The sequence below is a fragment of the Cheilinus undulatus genome, linkage group 22, assembly GCF_018320785.1.
Source record: "Cheilinus undulatus linkage group 22, ASM1832078v1, whole genome shotgun sequence".
Lineage (NCBI taxonomy): Eukaryota > Metazoa > Chordata > Actinopteri > Labriformes > Labridae > Cheilinus > Cheilinus undulatus.
The window spans coordinates 26615637-26629906 of record NC_054886.1 but is presented as its reverse complement, the minus strand read 5'-3'; the positions used below and the strand labels follow the sequence as shown (position 1 = coordinate 26629906).

Genomic DNA, 14270 nt, shown 5'->3' with positions numbered 1-14270 from the left:
TGCATCTTCTTGTCTTTTGACCAAACACTACTAATCTGAAACCTGTTATTTTCATGCAAATGCTGTCAAAATTTTGGATATTTTCTGATACCACCTGTTTTAAAACAACAAAATCTGTAGTGTAAATTAATGAAAGCTAAAAATAAATATATTGCAGCTCTTGTATAAAATTTTGAACCAGAAGAGAGAGAGCCGTATGAGAGGCGAGAAACTTGTCACCCAGAGAAAAACCTAGGGTCGCTCTTAATGAGCACGTTTCATGATTTTTTGGACACACATGGAGGTCAACGGCACAGAAGAATCCACAGGAGATGCTTAGTTTTAATGAGCCGGTACAACTTTTAAAAAGGTGAAACAGAAGAAAACTTTGATGCAGACTCACAGAAAAATAAATAAGAAATCTCAGCTCCATTGGCTCTGTCTCAATCACATTACTTTGTTCCTCAAACTAGAACTTTGTATTTGGTTTTTGCATTTTCTACAACTAAGCAAAGTCAGTTTTCAAAGGTTGAAACTGAAGCCTGCCCAGATGGATGTTACGCTTGTATTTGTTCATTCTGTGATGGACATTACAACCTTGGCTCAGGAACACTTCAGAAACCCACTGCCAGTTACTGTATCTATAAATGTTCCTTAGGACTCTTCCATGCAAAGTCAAAGCCATTTATCAACAGCACCTAGAAGTGCCACCAACTTCTTTGGGCCTGAGCTCATCTGATAGAGAATGACCTATAGTAGAAAAGTGTGTTGTGGTCTGAAGAGTCCATAATTCAGGTTGTTTGAGGGACTAATGGCATTACAGTCCTCTGTGATAAAAAGCAAAAGGACAAAACAGGTTGTTATCAAAAACTACAAATGCCAAAATCTGTAATGGTGTGGGGTGTTTAAGTGCCTATAACATGGGTCGCTAGCACATCTGTGATAGTGTTGGGGTGTATTAGTGCCTGTGGCATGAGTCAATAGCACATCTGTGATAGTGTTGGGGTGTATTAGTGCCTGTGGCATGGGTCACTAGCACATCTGTGATAGTGTTGGGGTGTATTAGTGCCTGTGGCATGGGTCACTAGCACATCCGTGATGGTGTATTAGTGCCTGTGGCATGGGTCACTAGCACATCTGTGATGGTGTTGGGGTGTATAATAGTCTTTGGCATGGGTCACTAGCACATCTGTGATGTGTTGGGGTGTAATAGTGCCTATAACATGGGTCACTAAAACATCTGTGATAGTGTTGGGATCTAATAGTGCCTATAACATGGATCACTAGCACATCTGTGATAGTGTTGGGGTGTAATAGTGCCTATAACATGGGTCACTAAAACATCTGTGATAGTGTTGGGTTCTAATAGTGCCCATAACATTTGTCACTAGCACATCTGTGATGTGTTGGGGTGTAATAGTGCCTATAACATGGGTCACTAAAACATCTGTGATAGTGTTGGGATCTAATAGTGCCTATAACATGGGTCACTAGCACATCTGTGATAGTGTTGGGGTGTAATAGTGCCTATAACATGGATCACTAGCACATCTGTAATAGTGTTGGGGTGTAATAGTGCCTATAACATGGATCACTAGCACATCTGTGATAGTGTTGGGGTGTAATAGTGCCTATAACATGGGTCACTAAAACATCTGTGATAGTGTTGGGATCTAATAGTGCCTATAACATGGGTCACTAGCACATCTGTGATAGTGTTGGGGTGTAATAGTGCCTATAACATGGATCACTAGCACATCTGTAATAGTGTTGGGGTGTAATAGTGCCTATAACATGGATCACTAGCACATCTGTGATAGTGTTGGGGTGTAATAGTGCCTATAACATGGATCACTAGCACATCTGTGATAGTGTTGGGGTGTAATAGTGCCTATAACATGGGTCACTAAAACATCTGTGATAGTGTTGGGATCTAATAGTGCCTATAACATGGGTCACTAGCACATCTGTGATAGTGTTGGGGTGTAATAGTGCCTATAACATGGGTCGCTAGCACATCTGTGATAGTGTTGGGGTGTACTAGTGCCTGTGGCATGGGTCACTAGCACATCTATGAAGGTACTATAAATATTTAGATTTGTTGTTTTTCATTGACATCGCTGCTTATTTCAGACTCTGAATGCAGTCCAGACTTGCTTCCTACTGAAAATGTGTGGTGCATTGGCAAGTGCAAAATACAACAACGAAATCCTAGCACTGCTAAGCAACTTTAGAAGTACAAGCAACCGGGAAACAATTCTTACTTTCAATACTCAAACAATTTGTGTCTTCGGTCCCCAGACACTTACAGTGTTGTCAGAGGAAAAGCTGATGTAACACAGTGGTAAACAAGCCACTGTTCCAACTATTGTGGAATGTGTTGCAGGCATCATAATCAAAATGTTTTTGTATTTTCAAAACAGAAAATAATAGTTTTGAATATTAAAAATCTATCCCTTGTGCTGCATCCCACTGAATCTAGGCTCTAAGGATTTGTAAATCACTGTATTCCATTTTATTCATATTTTAAACATTGTCCCAACTTTTATGGAATGAGATTGTCCCAGATTGGATCAGATCATAGCTGATCTTTCTTGTTATTAGGAAAGCTACTTTTTCAACCAATTAAAAAAGAAAAAACTGATTGTAAGGAAAGTCCAAAATATTCGCAGACTCCTGGGGGAAGATGTAGAAAAAACTAACACTAAACCTGAAGGAGTGTCAAGAGTAGAAAAGTCAAATCCAGCTGTGACTTCCTGCTATCTCACAGTTTAGTTTGTGCTTACATCACCCGCACAGATCATCAGCCAGAGGACAGAGTTGAGGGGTTATTTCAGAAAATTTGGGTAAGAAAAAAAGTCAAGAAAGAAAGAAAGAAAGCAGGAAAAGGAGTGAGAAAGAGACGACAGAGAAAGACAGAGGAGAAGCTTGTTAGTTTTACTAAACAGGGATAAAGTACTTACATAACTAGTATAGAACATTCCATTCTGCATCAGGATGCAACGAGGAAAAAAGACAAAAGACAGAAAAAGATGGAGAAAGACAGGAGAGAGAAGAGAGAGAGAGAAAGTGACAAAGTGAGGGAAGAAGAGGGAATTCGAGAAAATGAGGAGATGATGAAAGAAGGAAGCAAAAGAAAGTAAGACGAGGTGAAGACGAGGAGAAGGTAAAGGGATGCAGGAGAAGAAAGTTAGGTAAAGAAAGACAAGGAGGAATAGATAAAATGGAAAGGTGAGGTAGAAGTATGAGAAAAAGAAAAGTAAGAAATCCAAAACAAGCAAATATAGACGACCGAGGAAATAATACAAGAGAAGAAAAGGAATGAAGGGTCAAAAAACGGATGGTCAGATGTCAAGGCAGTGGAGCAAAAACAGGATGAGCAGATGACAACGCAAAAAAAGACACAAAAAATACAGATAAAAAGGAAGAAGTGGAGGAAAATGAGTGCATGACAGTGCAAAAACAGATGCAACGAGGAGGGAGAGACAGGAAAGGAAAGAAAAAAGGGATGACAGCCAGGCGAAACAGGAGGAAAGAGGAGAAGAGGAGCAACAGGAGAGCGAAAGAGAAAAAAAAAAGGAAAAGAGAGAGATTTGGGGGATAGGGGGAGGAAGAGAGGAAGCGGAGGGTTAGTGACAGTTTGTCCTCGTCAGCCAGAAAACGCTGTCCAGAGATCAGGAGGACAATCAGGAGCTGCCAAGATCAGCACATACACAACAAATGCACACAAAAACACTCACAAACAGCATGCACAGGCAGCAGAAATCCTCCGCCAGTCAATACGCTCACGTCCCGCTTTATTCTTCTGTTATAAACACGGCGAAACAAAAAAACATCCACATGCACAGACGGCATCAGTCGTGATCTGACTACCCAGATTTAGTTTGAGCAAGATGTCTGCAAGTTTTATTTGGATAAATGTCTTTTTTTCATCAGGATATATTTGATACAAACCAAACACCTGCATGCACATGTCCAGTTTCTAATGGAAACTTTAGATGTGAGGATTGATACCACTCTCATGTAGGTTTAGTAGCATTTTTAGTTTTATGCTAAGCTGCTGGTTTCCAAACTTTTATGGTATTCTCTCCCTGAGAGAATATTAAGTTTAGGAGGAAAATGGAGATCTTAAGGGGACATGGACTGTTAAAAAAAGGTTCTGTTGTGCACCAAAAAGTCATCAGTCAGTACGTTGATATCCACTTTTAAGTTATAGCTCAATTAGCCAAATAAACTGGACCACTGCCCTCGTCCCAGTGTACATGCACAGCAGGAGAAATGCTTCTTTGACAGAAGCATGGTAGATGAAGATTAGTCCCCATTCAGCTCAATGCTAAAGACCTACTTCCTGTTGATTTTGCTAACATGATGCAGTTATGCGCAGCATGTTGGGACTCATGTGCCGCAACCGCAGGCTGGAGGGGGGAAATAAAGTCAAACTCGGCCTTTCACCCCTGGTAATACGCCTGGTGGTTTTCAGGCCCTTGCACAGCCAGCGTCTTAGGGCAGCCCTACTTCCTGTCTGAACAGCACCTTAGGCCAGTAGTTCTCAACTGGTGGGTCTAGACCCAAAAGATGCTGCAGAGCCATATTCAGCGGGTTGTGGACAAGCATCCATACATTTTATTTCACTGTTTTTCCGTGATAATGGGTAAATGCAAATGTTTTCTGAACCCCTTTCCTTGCAGTAGCATAGCTGCTTTTCCCATGCGAAGGTAATTTCTAAAGATCTTTTGAAAAAGTTTTCTGTGCACATGAGAAAGTACTGCGTGTGCATGAGAAATTAGATGAGTTTCTTGATGTCCCCATCTCACAGAGATGAAAAACCATCAAACTAAAAAGAAAACGAAACAAAAAGTCTGTTCTATGAAACAGAGCAGAATCTGAAATTGATCAAAAAATCACCCGTTGAGATGCTGCATCTTATTTCAAGGGGTCCTTCGCAAGGTTAATATAGTTACCTAATACTAATTTATGTTCAAATGAAAAATAATGTTAGAAAACTGAAATAAAAAGATAAAAAAATCAAAGCTTTAAGAAATGATAACTAACTTAAACTTGACGTGCATTTACAAAACAAAAAAAACAAACAAACAAATAAAGTAACAAAATAGTTCCTGGTATAAATAAGATAGTCATACTAGTTACAATAAAATATCTATAAAAATGAGATTATATCAATAACATACTAACATATGAAGATTATAAGAATAAATACATAAAAAAAATAAAACTAGGGATCAAATAGTTATTGGTACCATTCAACAGAATTAGCTATGATAGAAAAAATTGATATAATTATATATTTAATTGACACATAATAACATGAACATTAAAATAATTGATACATGATAAAAAAATAATAATTTTTATTTTATTTTAATAAAATAAAATACCTAATAGAATAACAAATAAAAATAACAAATCAATCAATAATATATTTTTAAATTAAATTAATACATTAATAAATAACTTCCAATAAAAGATATAATCAAAACAATGATCTTTAAATTAAAAAAAAAACAATAAATAAAAAGATGTATGTATTATTATTGTTGTTGTTTTATATACTGCATGGTGCACATGCAAAACTTGCTTGTGATTCTGAAATACAATCCTGTTTCTATTGTGCACTTGAAACTTTCTATCTGCCATGACTTTAAAAGATAGCCTTGTCAGTGTTGTAGCACCTGAGTTTGTTAAACCACAACATAAATCCCATTAAGTCAACTTTAGACCCATAAACACTCTCATGAAAATTGTCCTAGCCCTGCCAGTTGACAATCTTATGCTACATTAACTCAGTTAAACCCAGGTGTACTCAGGAACAGTCCAATCTTTATTTCTTGCTTAAATACAGAACTTTCTATCTGATTAATAATTAAGAAGATGAGATGTGAAATATGAATTATTTAGCTGTAGAGGTGCTGGTCTGCGGGTTTTGTAAATTTAATTCATAGCCATAAGCTGTCCTCATTTCTGTTTTTATTCTATAATGTAAGCCAACAATCTGGACTTAATTAAATAGATAAACATAGGAGTGGTATAGGTCTCTCTTCATTTAGAAATCATGTTTCTGCTTAGACTGCCTTTGAATTTGAGTTTTAAAAATCTACATGGCATACTTTTGCTCATTGCACAATTTTGAAGATATTTCCAAGGCTTGCAGACACCTTAATGGATTCTAATTAAAAATAATTCTACTATTTAACAACATTTAAATTATTTCAGGATTGTTTTTTTTTTTTTTTTTAATTTTTTGGATAAGTAATTAGGTTTTTTTACACGACAGAATTGCATATGAGAAAGAAAACAACAAAATCCGACAGCAAACACTGAAAACTGAATGTTTACCAGGATTATTTTACTATATTGGGAAGTAATGTAGAGCTCTGATGAATGACCACTTGTGTTTCTTGATCTCCCATGCTTTGTTTTAGACAGCTATTAATATTGTCACTTAACATTTTTATTACTGAAAGAATGGATGGAGTAAGCCCTAAAACCTTGACTCAACAGGACTGTCCTCTATGATTTTAAGACACCCTGAGGATGGTTTTTGGAAATATCCTCATGCTGCTGCTCCTGTCTGGCTAAGTCCTTACCACATGTGGTACAGGCATGGGCTGCGGGGCCATGGGCGCGGGGCCCCACTGTGTGGTCGACATGGTCTTATTCTGCCAATTCTGGCCCCCTGTCAGCTTCTTCTCCCCAGGCTGGTTCCACTGCATCTCTGGCCTGGATGTGGATGAGCAGAGCAACAAAACAAGCACTGTGTCAGGCTTTTTCCTGCATTTTTTGGTTTCCAAACCTAGAATATATTTCTCAGACAATAACAAAATCATGTCTTGGAAGAAATGGACACAGAAGATTTGCTTTTTCACTTGAAGACTCTTCTTTCTTTTCAACCTTCTTGTATTTTTTATATTCTCTGTGAGGAGCATCATGAATTTTAAAGACCAACAAACTCAAAGTACTGTAGAAAAATGTTCCTCTTGCCCATAACACTCAGAGGGGGGCCTTTCTCACAAACCTGAGCAGTAAAGAAATATTCAGTACTTGATAATTAATTGGGTTTTGACTCCTAACAGTTAAAAGTGCGTTGGCTGGCTGTAGGTATGGCTGCTGGCAGGGAGGCATATTTGTTTTGCTGTAGGATAAATTGCCCAGCCCAGACTGCTAACACAACAAGGTATCATCACAACTCAAGACACTTACTTCTTGGCTGGAGTCCCACCAAACTGCAGATCTGAGGAGGGACAGAAAGAGAAAATGAGGCTGCATAGAAGGCAGAAAAGCAGGCGTTGTAGCCTTCTCATTTTGATTATTCTTTGTTTTCTTACATAATATTTGTGCATATTTTTAACTGTTTTAATCAAACTTTTGAAAGCTATTGCAACAGAAGCAGATCACAAACAGGCTGGTTGTATTTTTACTGACATCTACATTAGAAAAAAGTGAAAAAAGAGAAAAACTAGGGCTGCAGGCAGCCCTGGAGGGCTCTTGGACCCCTGTGCATGTCCCTGTGTGTTGCAACCGTGGGTGTGACGCCACTGCTGGGTGTTAGTAAACCATGCACTGTGCTCCAGCACAGCAGAGACAGAAGTAATCCTCCCAAGAATGCAATTTAACCCAAAGGAATGAGGATGTTACACTTTGGATATGAGGTAGTAATGGCTGTCAATACTATGATAAAGCCAGATTCTAATAAGTAGATATGATCGGGCAGGATTGAAATTTATCATGTCAAATTCAAAGAAGATTGGACTCTATGTTAGAGCTGTTATTGGTTTCTTACAGTAGGTGGCGCTGCAGCAAAACCATATAATTAACCTTTGAAAATAAAGATGGGCAGACCTTTAGCAAACATGTGAATTTTGAATGAAATCAGATGTTCCATATGAGAGTTAGGCCAACTTCCTGTGAAACTGGCGAGATACTTGAATGCTCGCCATTGCCCGTGAGGTGTCCATAAATGAAACATGTCAGTTTTGCAGACCATCATTGAGGACAAAATCTAAGCTTAATAAGTTAAGAAGAATAATGTATACAAAAGTTACAACAGGTTAAAGTCATTAGGTACCATTAAAAATGTCTTATTTTGAAACTGAGATTGAGCTGGTGGACTTCCTGTTGGGATTTTGGTATGGTTCCAAGAGGCTTTTTTGCAGGTCTCTTGAGGATCCATATGCTGACCAAAAATCATACAGCTAGGCTAAATGTTCAGGGTGGGCTGATTTTTTAAATACATTTTCAAGAAAAATATAATAATTCAAAGTTTAGGGCCCAACTGCGGCTCTGCCTTATGGCGAAAACTTACAGTTTGTACAGCTTTAGATCTCCATCTAGTCTTTAATCATCCAAACAATTCTGGAGTTGATCAGATAAAATAACTAGGTGGAGCTCTTTAAAATGTAAGACCTGTAAAATATCCAAAAATGACAAATTTTGACCTTTACTCTGTATTATCTCACTTTCTGTATGTATTGTTAACAGACAGTAAATGAGTTTTTGGTTTGTCTGGACATGATGCACATGTGTACTGATTTTCATGCATGTAGCCCAAACTTTGTGGCGGGGCGAGGTTGGTGCTCAAGCCCTAATAAGCGTGAAGTGCCATGCAAGAGCTTCAACTGTTAGGGAAAACATCATTTGAATGTGGATTTATGCAACAGTCTTTGTTTGTATTTGTCAAACAAATTCATAAAAAAAGAAACATGTCAAAATGGGAATATCAATACATTCAAACCCAGGCAATAAACATGATAAATGGCACATATTTTCATCCAGCTTTACAGATACTTCAACTAATGTTTTCTTCACACTTTTGGCTGTATGTACTTGTGTGTATCTTGATACTCACTGCCCACGAGGTTGGCCAGAGAGGAGTCGAGGTCATTGGCTAGCAGCTTTCCTCCAGGATGGATGGCCATTTGAGGAGGAGGAGGCGCAGAGTGTGTGGGAATCGTAGGCTTCAACAGGTCGCCAAGAGCATCGAAACCTGATGGAGAAACAAACTTAAACATGAGCTGAAAAAGAAGACTGCAGAACTGTTTGTGGTAAGAGAGCCGGTAACATACCATGGACAGAAATGAACACAGAATGGTTAGTATGCAGGCAGAGAAAAGGAAGAAAGTAGAAGAATTCAAACTTGAAGTCAGTGATGTAATGACGTTCACTGTTCCCGTCAAATTTGGAGTCCTTGTTAGCCGCTTGCTGGTGACCATCTTTTGAAACTAAAGTGATTAAAGTTAAATAAGTAAATTTAAATTAAGCGTGAAAAGGTATTTAATCTAATTTTAATGAAAGCTGACTAAACTTTCTCCATAATTTTCCAAACTTCTCTCAATTTGACCATTTCCATCAAACAGCCCTGAACTTTTTGATCTGGGAATATTGCTGAGTCATGCATTCTTAATGTGAACCTTAATTTCTCTGCTGGCCTTATTGCTAATTAAATTATTCCAGCTCTATTTTTGGCATTTACCTCCTCCTGCTTAAAGCGGATACACTCCATGTAGTTTTTTTTTATTACTGTCATACAGCAGCCCCATTCTATCAGCAGCAGACTATAATCCCTGACTCAGTAGCTCGCAGCACTTGTTCTACAGATGATTGATTTATTGGCTGGGCGCTCCCATGTATACACTCTCAAACTCCCAGCAGTGATTGGTTTTAAACGTGTGTGTGTGAAAGCTGACAGTGTTCGTCCGTGGTCGCTGTAGGTGCCAGTGATAGTCATTTCCCATGGTTTTTTTTATATGAAAGTGCTTGTGTTGACAACTTCCTGTGTCAGCGTTCATTCTGCTAATGGCTCAGCGCTACACTGCTGCTGGAGACCTGGAGGTGAGCCTGTTCTGTGTTAATAACTCTGTATATCTGGCAAAGATGGGAAGAAACACAACAAATACTTGAAAAGGTTCCAAGGAATTTTTTTTTCTCAACAACTTTAAGAGGTATGCTTGCAGTGAAATGTCTAACCCACAATACAGCACAGTTTGGCTGTCTACCTCAAATATTTAAAACTGTTTTGAAAGCCAGATATTTCTAATTCTTACGCCCATCAGGTAATCCAGGCTTTTACTTTGAACAGCACAAACCTAGTCCTGTGTTATCTTGCCTGAGTGGAAGGAGAAAGCCTTACTAACAGGGACTTTAGCTTGATTGGTCATCGAGAAAAAAATGTAGGAAATATTCCACCAATTGCTAAAAATGTAGGAATATAATAAGGAGTAGTCCAAAAAAGGATATATAATACAGAAATGTTGACCTTATGCTCATTTATGCACTCAGGACTTAGCTGAAGCTCCTTTTGCACAAATTACTGCATCCATGCAACGTGGCATGGAGGAGACCAGTCCATGGCACAGCTGGGACAGCTAAGTCTGGTGACTCTCATCTTCCTCTTGACATTTTCCCAGAGATTCTCTATGGGGTTCCGGTCAGACCATTTGACTGGCCAGTCAAACACAATACCACCATAGTCAGTAAACCAGTTTCTGGTAGTTCTGGTTTCACTGTGGACAGGTGGCAAGTCCTGCTGGAAAAGGAAATCAGTATCTCCACAAAGCTTCTCAGCAGATGGAAGCATGAAGTAGTCAAAAACCTCTCCAACTAACAGTGTTGACTCTGGACTTGATAAAGCACAGTGGGCCAACAGCAGCAGATGACATGACACCCCAAACCATCACTGACTGTGGAAACTGAAAACACTGGGCTTGGGACACCTTGGATTCTGTACGTCTCCAGTCTTCCTCCAGACTCTGGGACCTTGATTTCCCTTTATCTTAATCTGAAAACAGGACTTTGAGCAATGGTCCAGTTCTTTTTCTCCTTCGCCCAGGTGAGAAGCTTATAACATTCATGGTTCAGGATTGACTCCACACTAGGAACATGACACTTGTAGCCCATTTCCTGGACACACCCGCGTGTTCTTGAAACTGCCTTGTTTGACAATCCTCTGAAGGCTTCTGTGCTCCTTTTCTTACCACACTTTTCCCTTCTCATCAACTTTCCATGAATATTCCTGATACAGCCTCTGAGAACAGCCGGCCCATCAGCAGTGACCCTCTGTGGCTTACCCTCCTTGTGAATGCTCAATGATTATCCTCTAGATATTTGTCAAGTCAGCAGTCTTCCCCATGATTGTGGTTGTGTGTACTGAACTAGAGTGAGCGAATGAAGCTCAGGAAACTTTTGCAAATTTGACTTTTTTCTGCCCAATATTTTAACATTTTGAGATAGTGGGTTTTTGTGAGCTGTAATCATCAAGATTAAAACAAAACAAACAAAAAAAAAAGATAAATAAGGGCATCAGAAGGTTAAGATCTCTACATGTTAGACATCTTGGATTATTGTTTTATTATTTCATCCAGTAATTGTTAGAAAAAATATCAAAACATGGAGACAAGCAGTAAAAATAAAATGTAGAACAAAGACTGAAAACCAGAAGATGGAGCAGAAAATGTGAATGTAAGACAAGTGCTTTCAGCATGCAGCGTTTCTGAAAAAAAAGGAGGAGGAGGAGGAGGAGGAGGAGGAGAAAAGGCAAAAAGAAAAAAGAAAGAAGCAGCTGATGGTGGGAAAAAAGAGGGAGGAATAATATTTAGTTAGGAAGCGGTGTGTAGGTCTGACAGCGGTGCTGACACAAGAGATTCAGAAAACACTTTTCCTGCTAGCAAAGCAGATGAGAGGGGAAAAAAAACGAGCCAGAGGAGAAGAAGAAGCAGACAGAAAGAGGAGGAAAAAGAAAGCTAACAAGAGAGGCAAATTTTGTCCACTATCTTTGTAATTCTCCTGACTCTAATTCCTCCTCTATTGTCTGTTTTTCTTTACTGGTGTTGCTGCGATAAAACAAGCTAACGATGTGGGTGATTTTTTGTTTCTTAACCCGGCGTGTCAGTAAATCCCAGTGAATTAAACAGAATCAAGAGAGCGATAGAAGAAAGGAGAAGATAAAACGAGGGAAGGGGGAGGGGAAAACAGTGGAACAAGCTCCCTCAGTAGATCACACACACAGAGGAAGGGGAGAAGAAAACAGGGAAGGAGGGAATAGGGAGTTGGAGGAGGAGACGGAGCGAGCGCTGAGAGTTGTATTGAGCAGGGAGGATAACGCTATCAGTGTTAGCTTAGGTGTTTCAGGAGAGGATTTGACAGTCAATAAAATTTAAGATCAAAGGGAAGGAAGAGAGGAAATCCATGTCGACGGTTCAACTCCAAAACAGACTGAAAGGGAGAAATCTGTTAGTTTCTGCTAAATGAGACACAGGTTGAAAAAGGTTGGATTACCTAAAGCCTTTTTCAGACAGAGAAATATGCTGGCTTCATGTAATGCTTAAAGCTCCTGCGAGGCATTTTCAGCTGGTTATGAAAAACACTGAAATCAACACTGACGACTCTATATGACCTACAAAAGCAAACAAGACAGTTAGCATGAAGGTTGGGTATTTCTATCGTGGTATTTTAACGCCTCAAACTCATGCCGCGGGGTAGGTTCCAGGCTGAATATGAAAAAGGCTTTAGCTTACAATTTCCTCAGCAAAAATCTCAATGAAAGACTAACAAAAAATGTTTTTCTTGTTAAAAATAATGCTTACACATGCACAAAGCAATATCACTCTGTCCACAGGAGGGCTCCAAGAATCCAAACCCAAAAGTTCCTTGCAGGAGCTTTAAGGTGACTTTTTTAGAAAAGCCTGAAAAAGTGATTTTTGCATAATATGTCCCCTTTAATGCAGCATTTGGGACGCTTATGCTGGGTTTAACCACACAGTACCAGCCTCGATAATGGCCAAAAAAGCAATTACGCCATTTAGATGCTGATTTAGACAGATGACTAACCAATTTACATGTCAGAAAGGAGCTCATGGGTGAAGTTTTCCTTTCATGTGTTGACAGAGAAGAAGGTTAATTGCTAGCAGAGAAATAAAACACTGAAAACTGACATTAAAGATGATATAAAACCCCAGCGTCTCAGCTGAGGTGCATCTACCATCGAATTTCAGAAAGGACAGGGCTGAGAGGTGACAGGGATAAGACATGCCCTTTTGCAAGCTTTTGCCAATTTGCGTATTAGCGATAATGCCAAAACCATCTAAGGTAGACTTTCACCAAGCTAGATGAGTCAAACATTGGTAGATGATCCTGTAGAAGGAACAAGATGGCATATTTAGTTGTGATCATTGGGAATTGAACTACACTACCTACAATCCAAGAAATCCCATCGAGGTCTCTCATTGGTGGAGCCTGCTGTAGCCCACTAAACTTCCATAACTGGCTGTAACACTTAAGATAATGGTATTTTTTTTTAACTACAGATTATTTAAATGTGTAATACATGGTGGATGGTTCCTAAGAAAAGGTGTTCACAAGCTTTTTAGCCAAAAATAATAGTGCCAGATACTGGGGACCCCCACTAACCTTTGAGGTGGTAGAAGGATTTATTGTTTTTCAGGTTGGGTCAGGAATGGGAGCATATACTGCCTTGGTCCTTCTCTGGCCTCCTTATGGCCAAAGCCCATGCCCCATCTCTACAGGTATCCTTCAGTGCTGAATGCAGTACCCTTCGGTGCCTTGTCCAGCCCACTGGGTCCTGGGCACCCACTATGCAGTGAGCTGGATCAGGCCTTCAAAAGTGTGCCAGGTGCCCGTGATAATGTAGCTGCAATTCCCATATCAAGCAGCTAACCCTTCCAATCTCTGCTGTCCTGAGCACGTCAGCATTAGACATATAATCTTGCCAATGATGCCTTAAAATGTATCGAAGAAGTTGTCACAAAGGAGTCCAGAAAGTGCCTCTGACCATCAGTCACTGTCTGACTGGGCATCGGAAGGACTGAAAGACTGACTAGATACCGGGAACGCCACACTGTCTTGCTTAGTGAACCCATTGCCCTATGTGCGAGTCAAAGTCTACGGTTGAGCTGCCAAGGTAGGTGAACTGCTCTACAACTTCAATGCTCTCACCGTCCACAAACACACTATCTAAGGCATACCCAAAAGCCTAAATCTTTGTTTTGGCCCAGGAGACGTGCATTCAGCCTCCTCACTCAGCAAGTTAGGAGCCCACGCGAGGACATCACCAGGAAAGTCCAGATCAGTGATTCGGGCATCACCATTGACACTCCTGATGTTGTTCACAGCGGCACATACTCACTAATTAGCCTTTCCCAACACTGGTGTAAAAATAAAACAAAAAAGTACACCACAGCCTTGCATTTTTATGTTGGCTCATTCATTCTGTAGAGCATTTATGAAGTCGGATACTGATGTTGGATGAGAAGGCCTGTCGT

The 14270-nt window shown here is 39.7% G+C and overlaps 1 protein-coding gene across 2 annotated transcripts in view; it reads right to left on the bottom strand.

Annotated features, from left to right (window-relative positions):
* Window positions 1-14270, bottom strand: part of si:ch211-200p22.4 (phosphatidylinositol-binding clathrin assembly protein) — a 173323-nt gene that overhangs the window by 26536 nt on the left and 132517 nt on the right. For both annotated transcript variants that reach the window (XM_041779660.1, XM_041779661.1), the window contains 3 exons: window positions 8843-8980; window positions 7198-7228; window positions 6585-6717 (listed from right to left, as the gene is read on the bottom strand). In XM_041779660.1, coding sequence (XP_041635594.1) covers window positions 6585-6717; window positions 7198-7228; window positions 8843-8980 — 302 coding nt within the window. The remainder of the gene's footprint in view (window positions 1-6584; window positions 6718-7197; window positions 7229-8842; window positions 8981-14270) is intronic.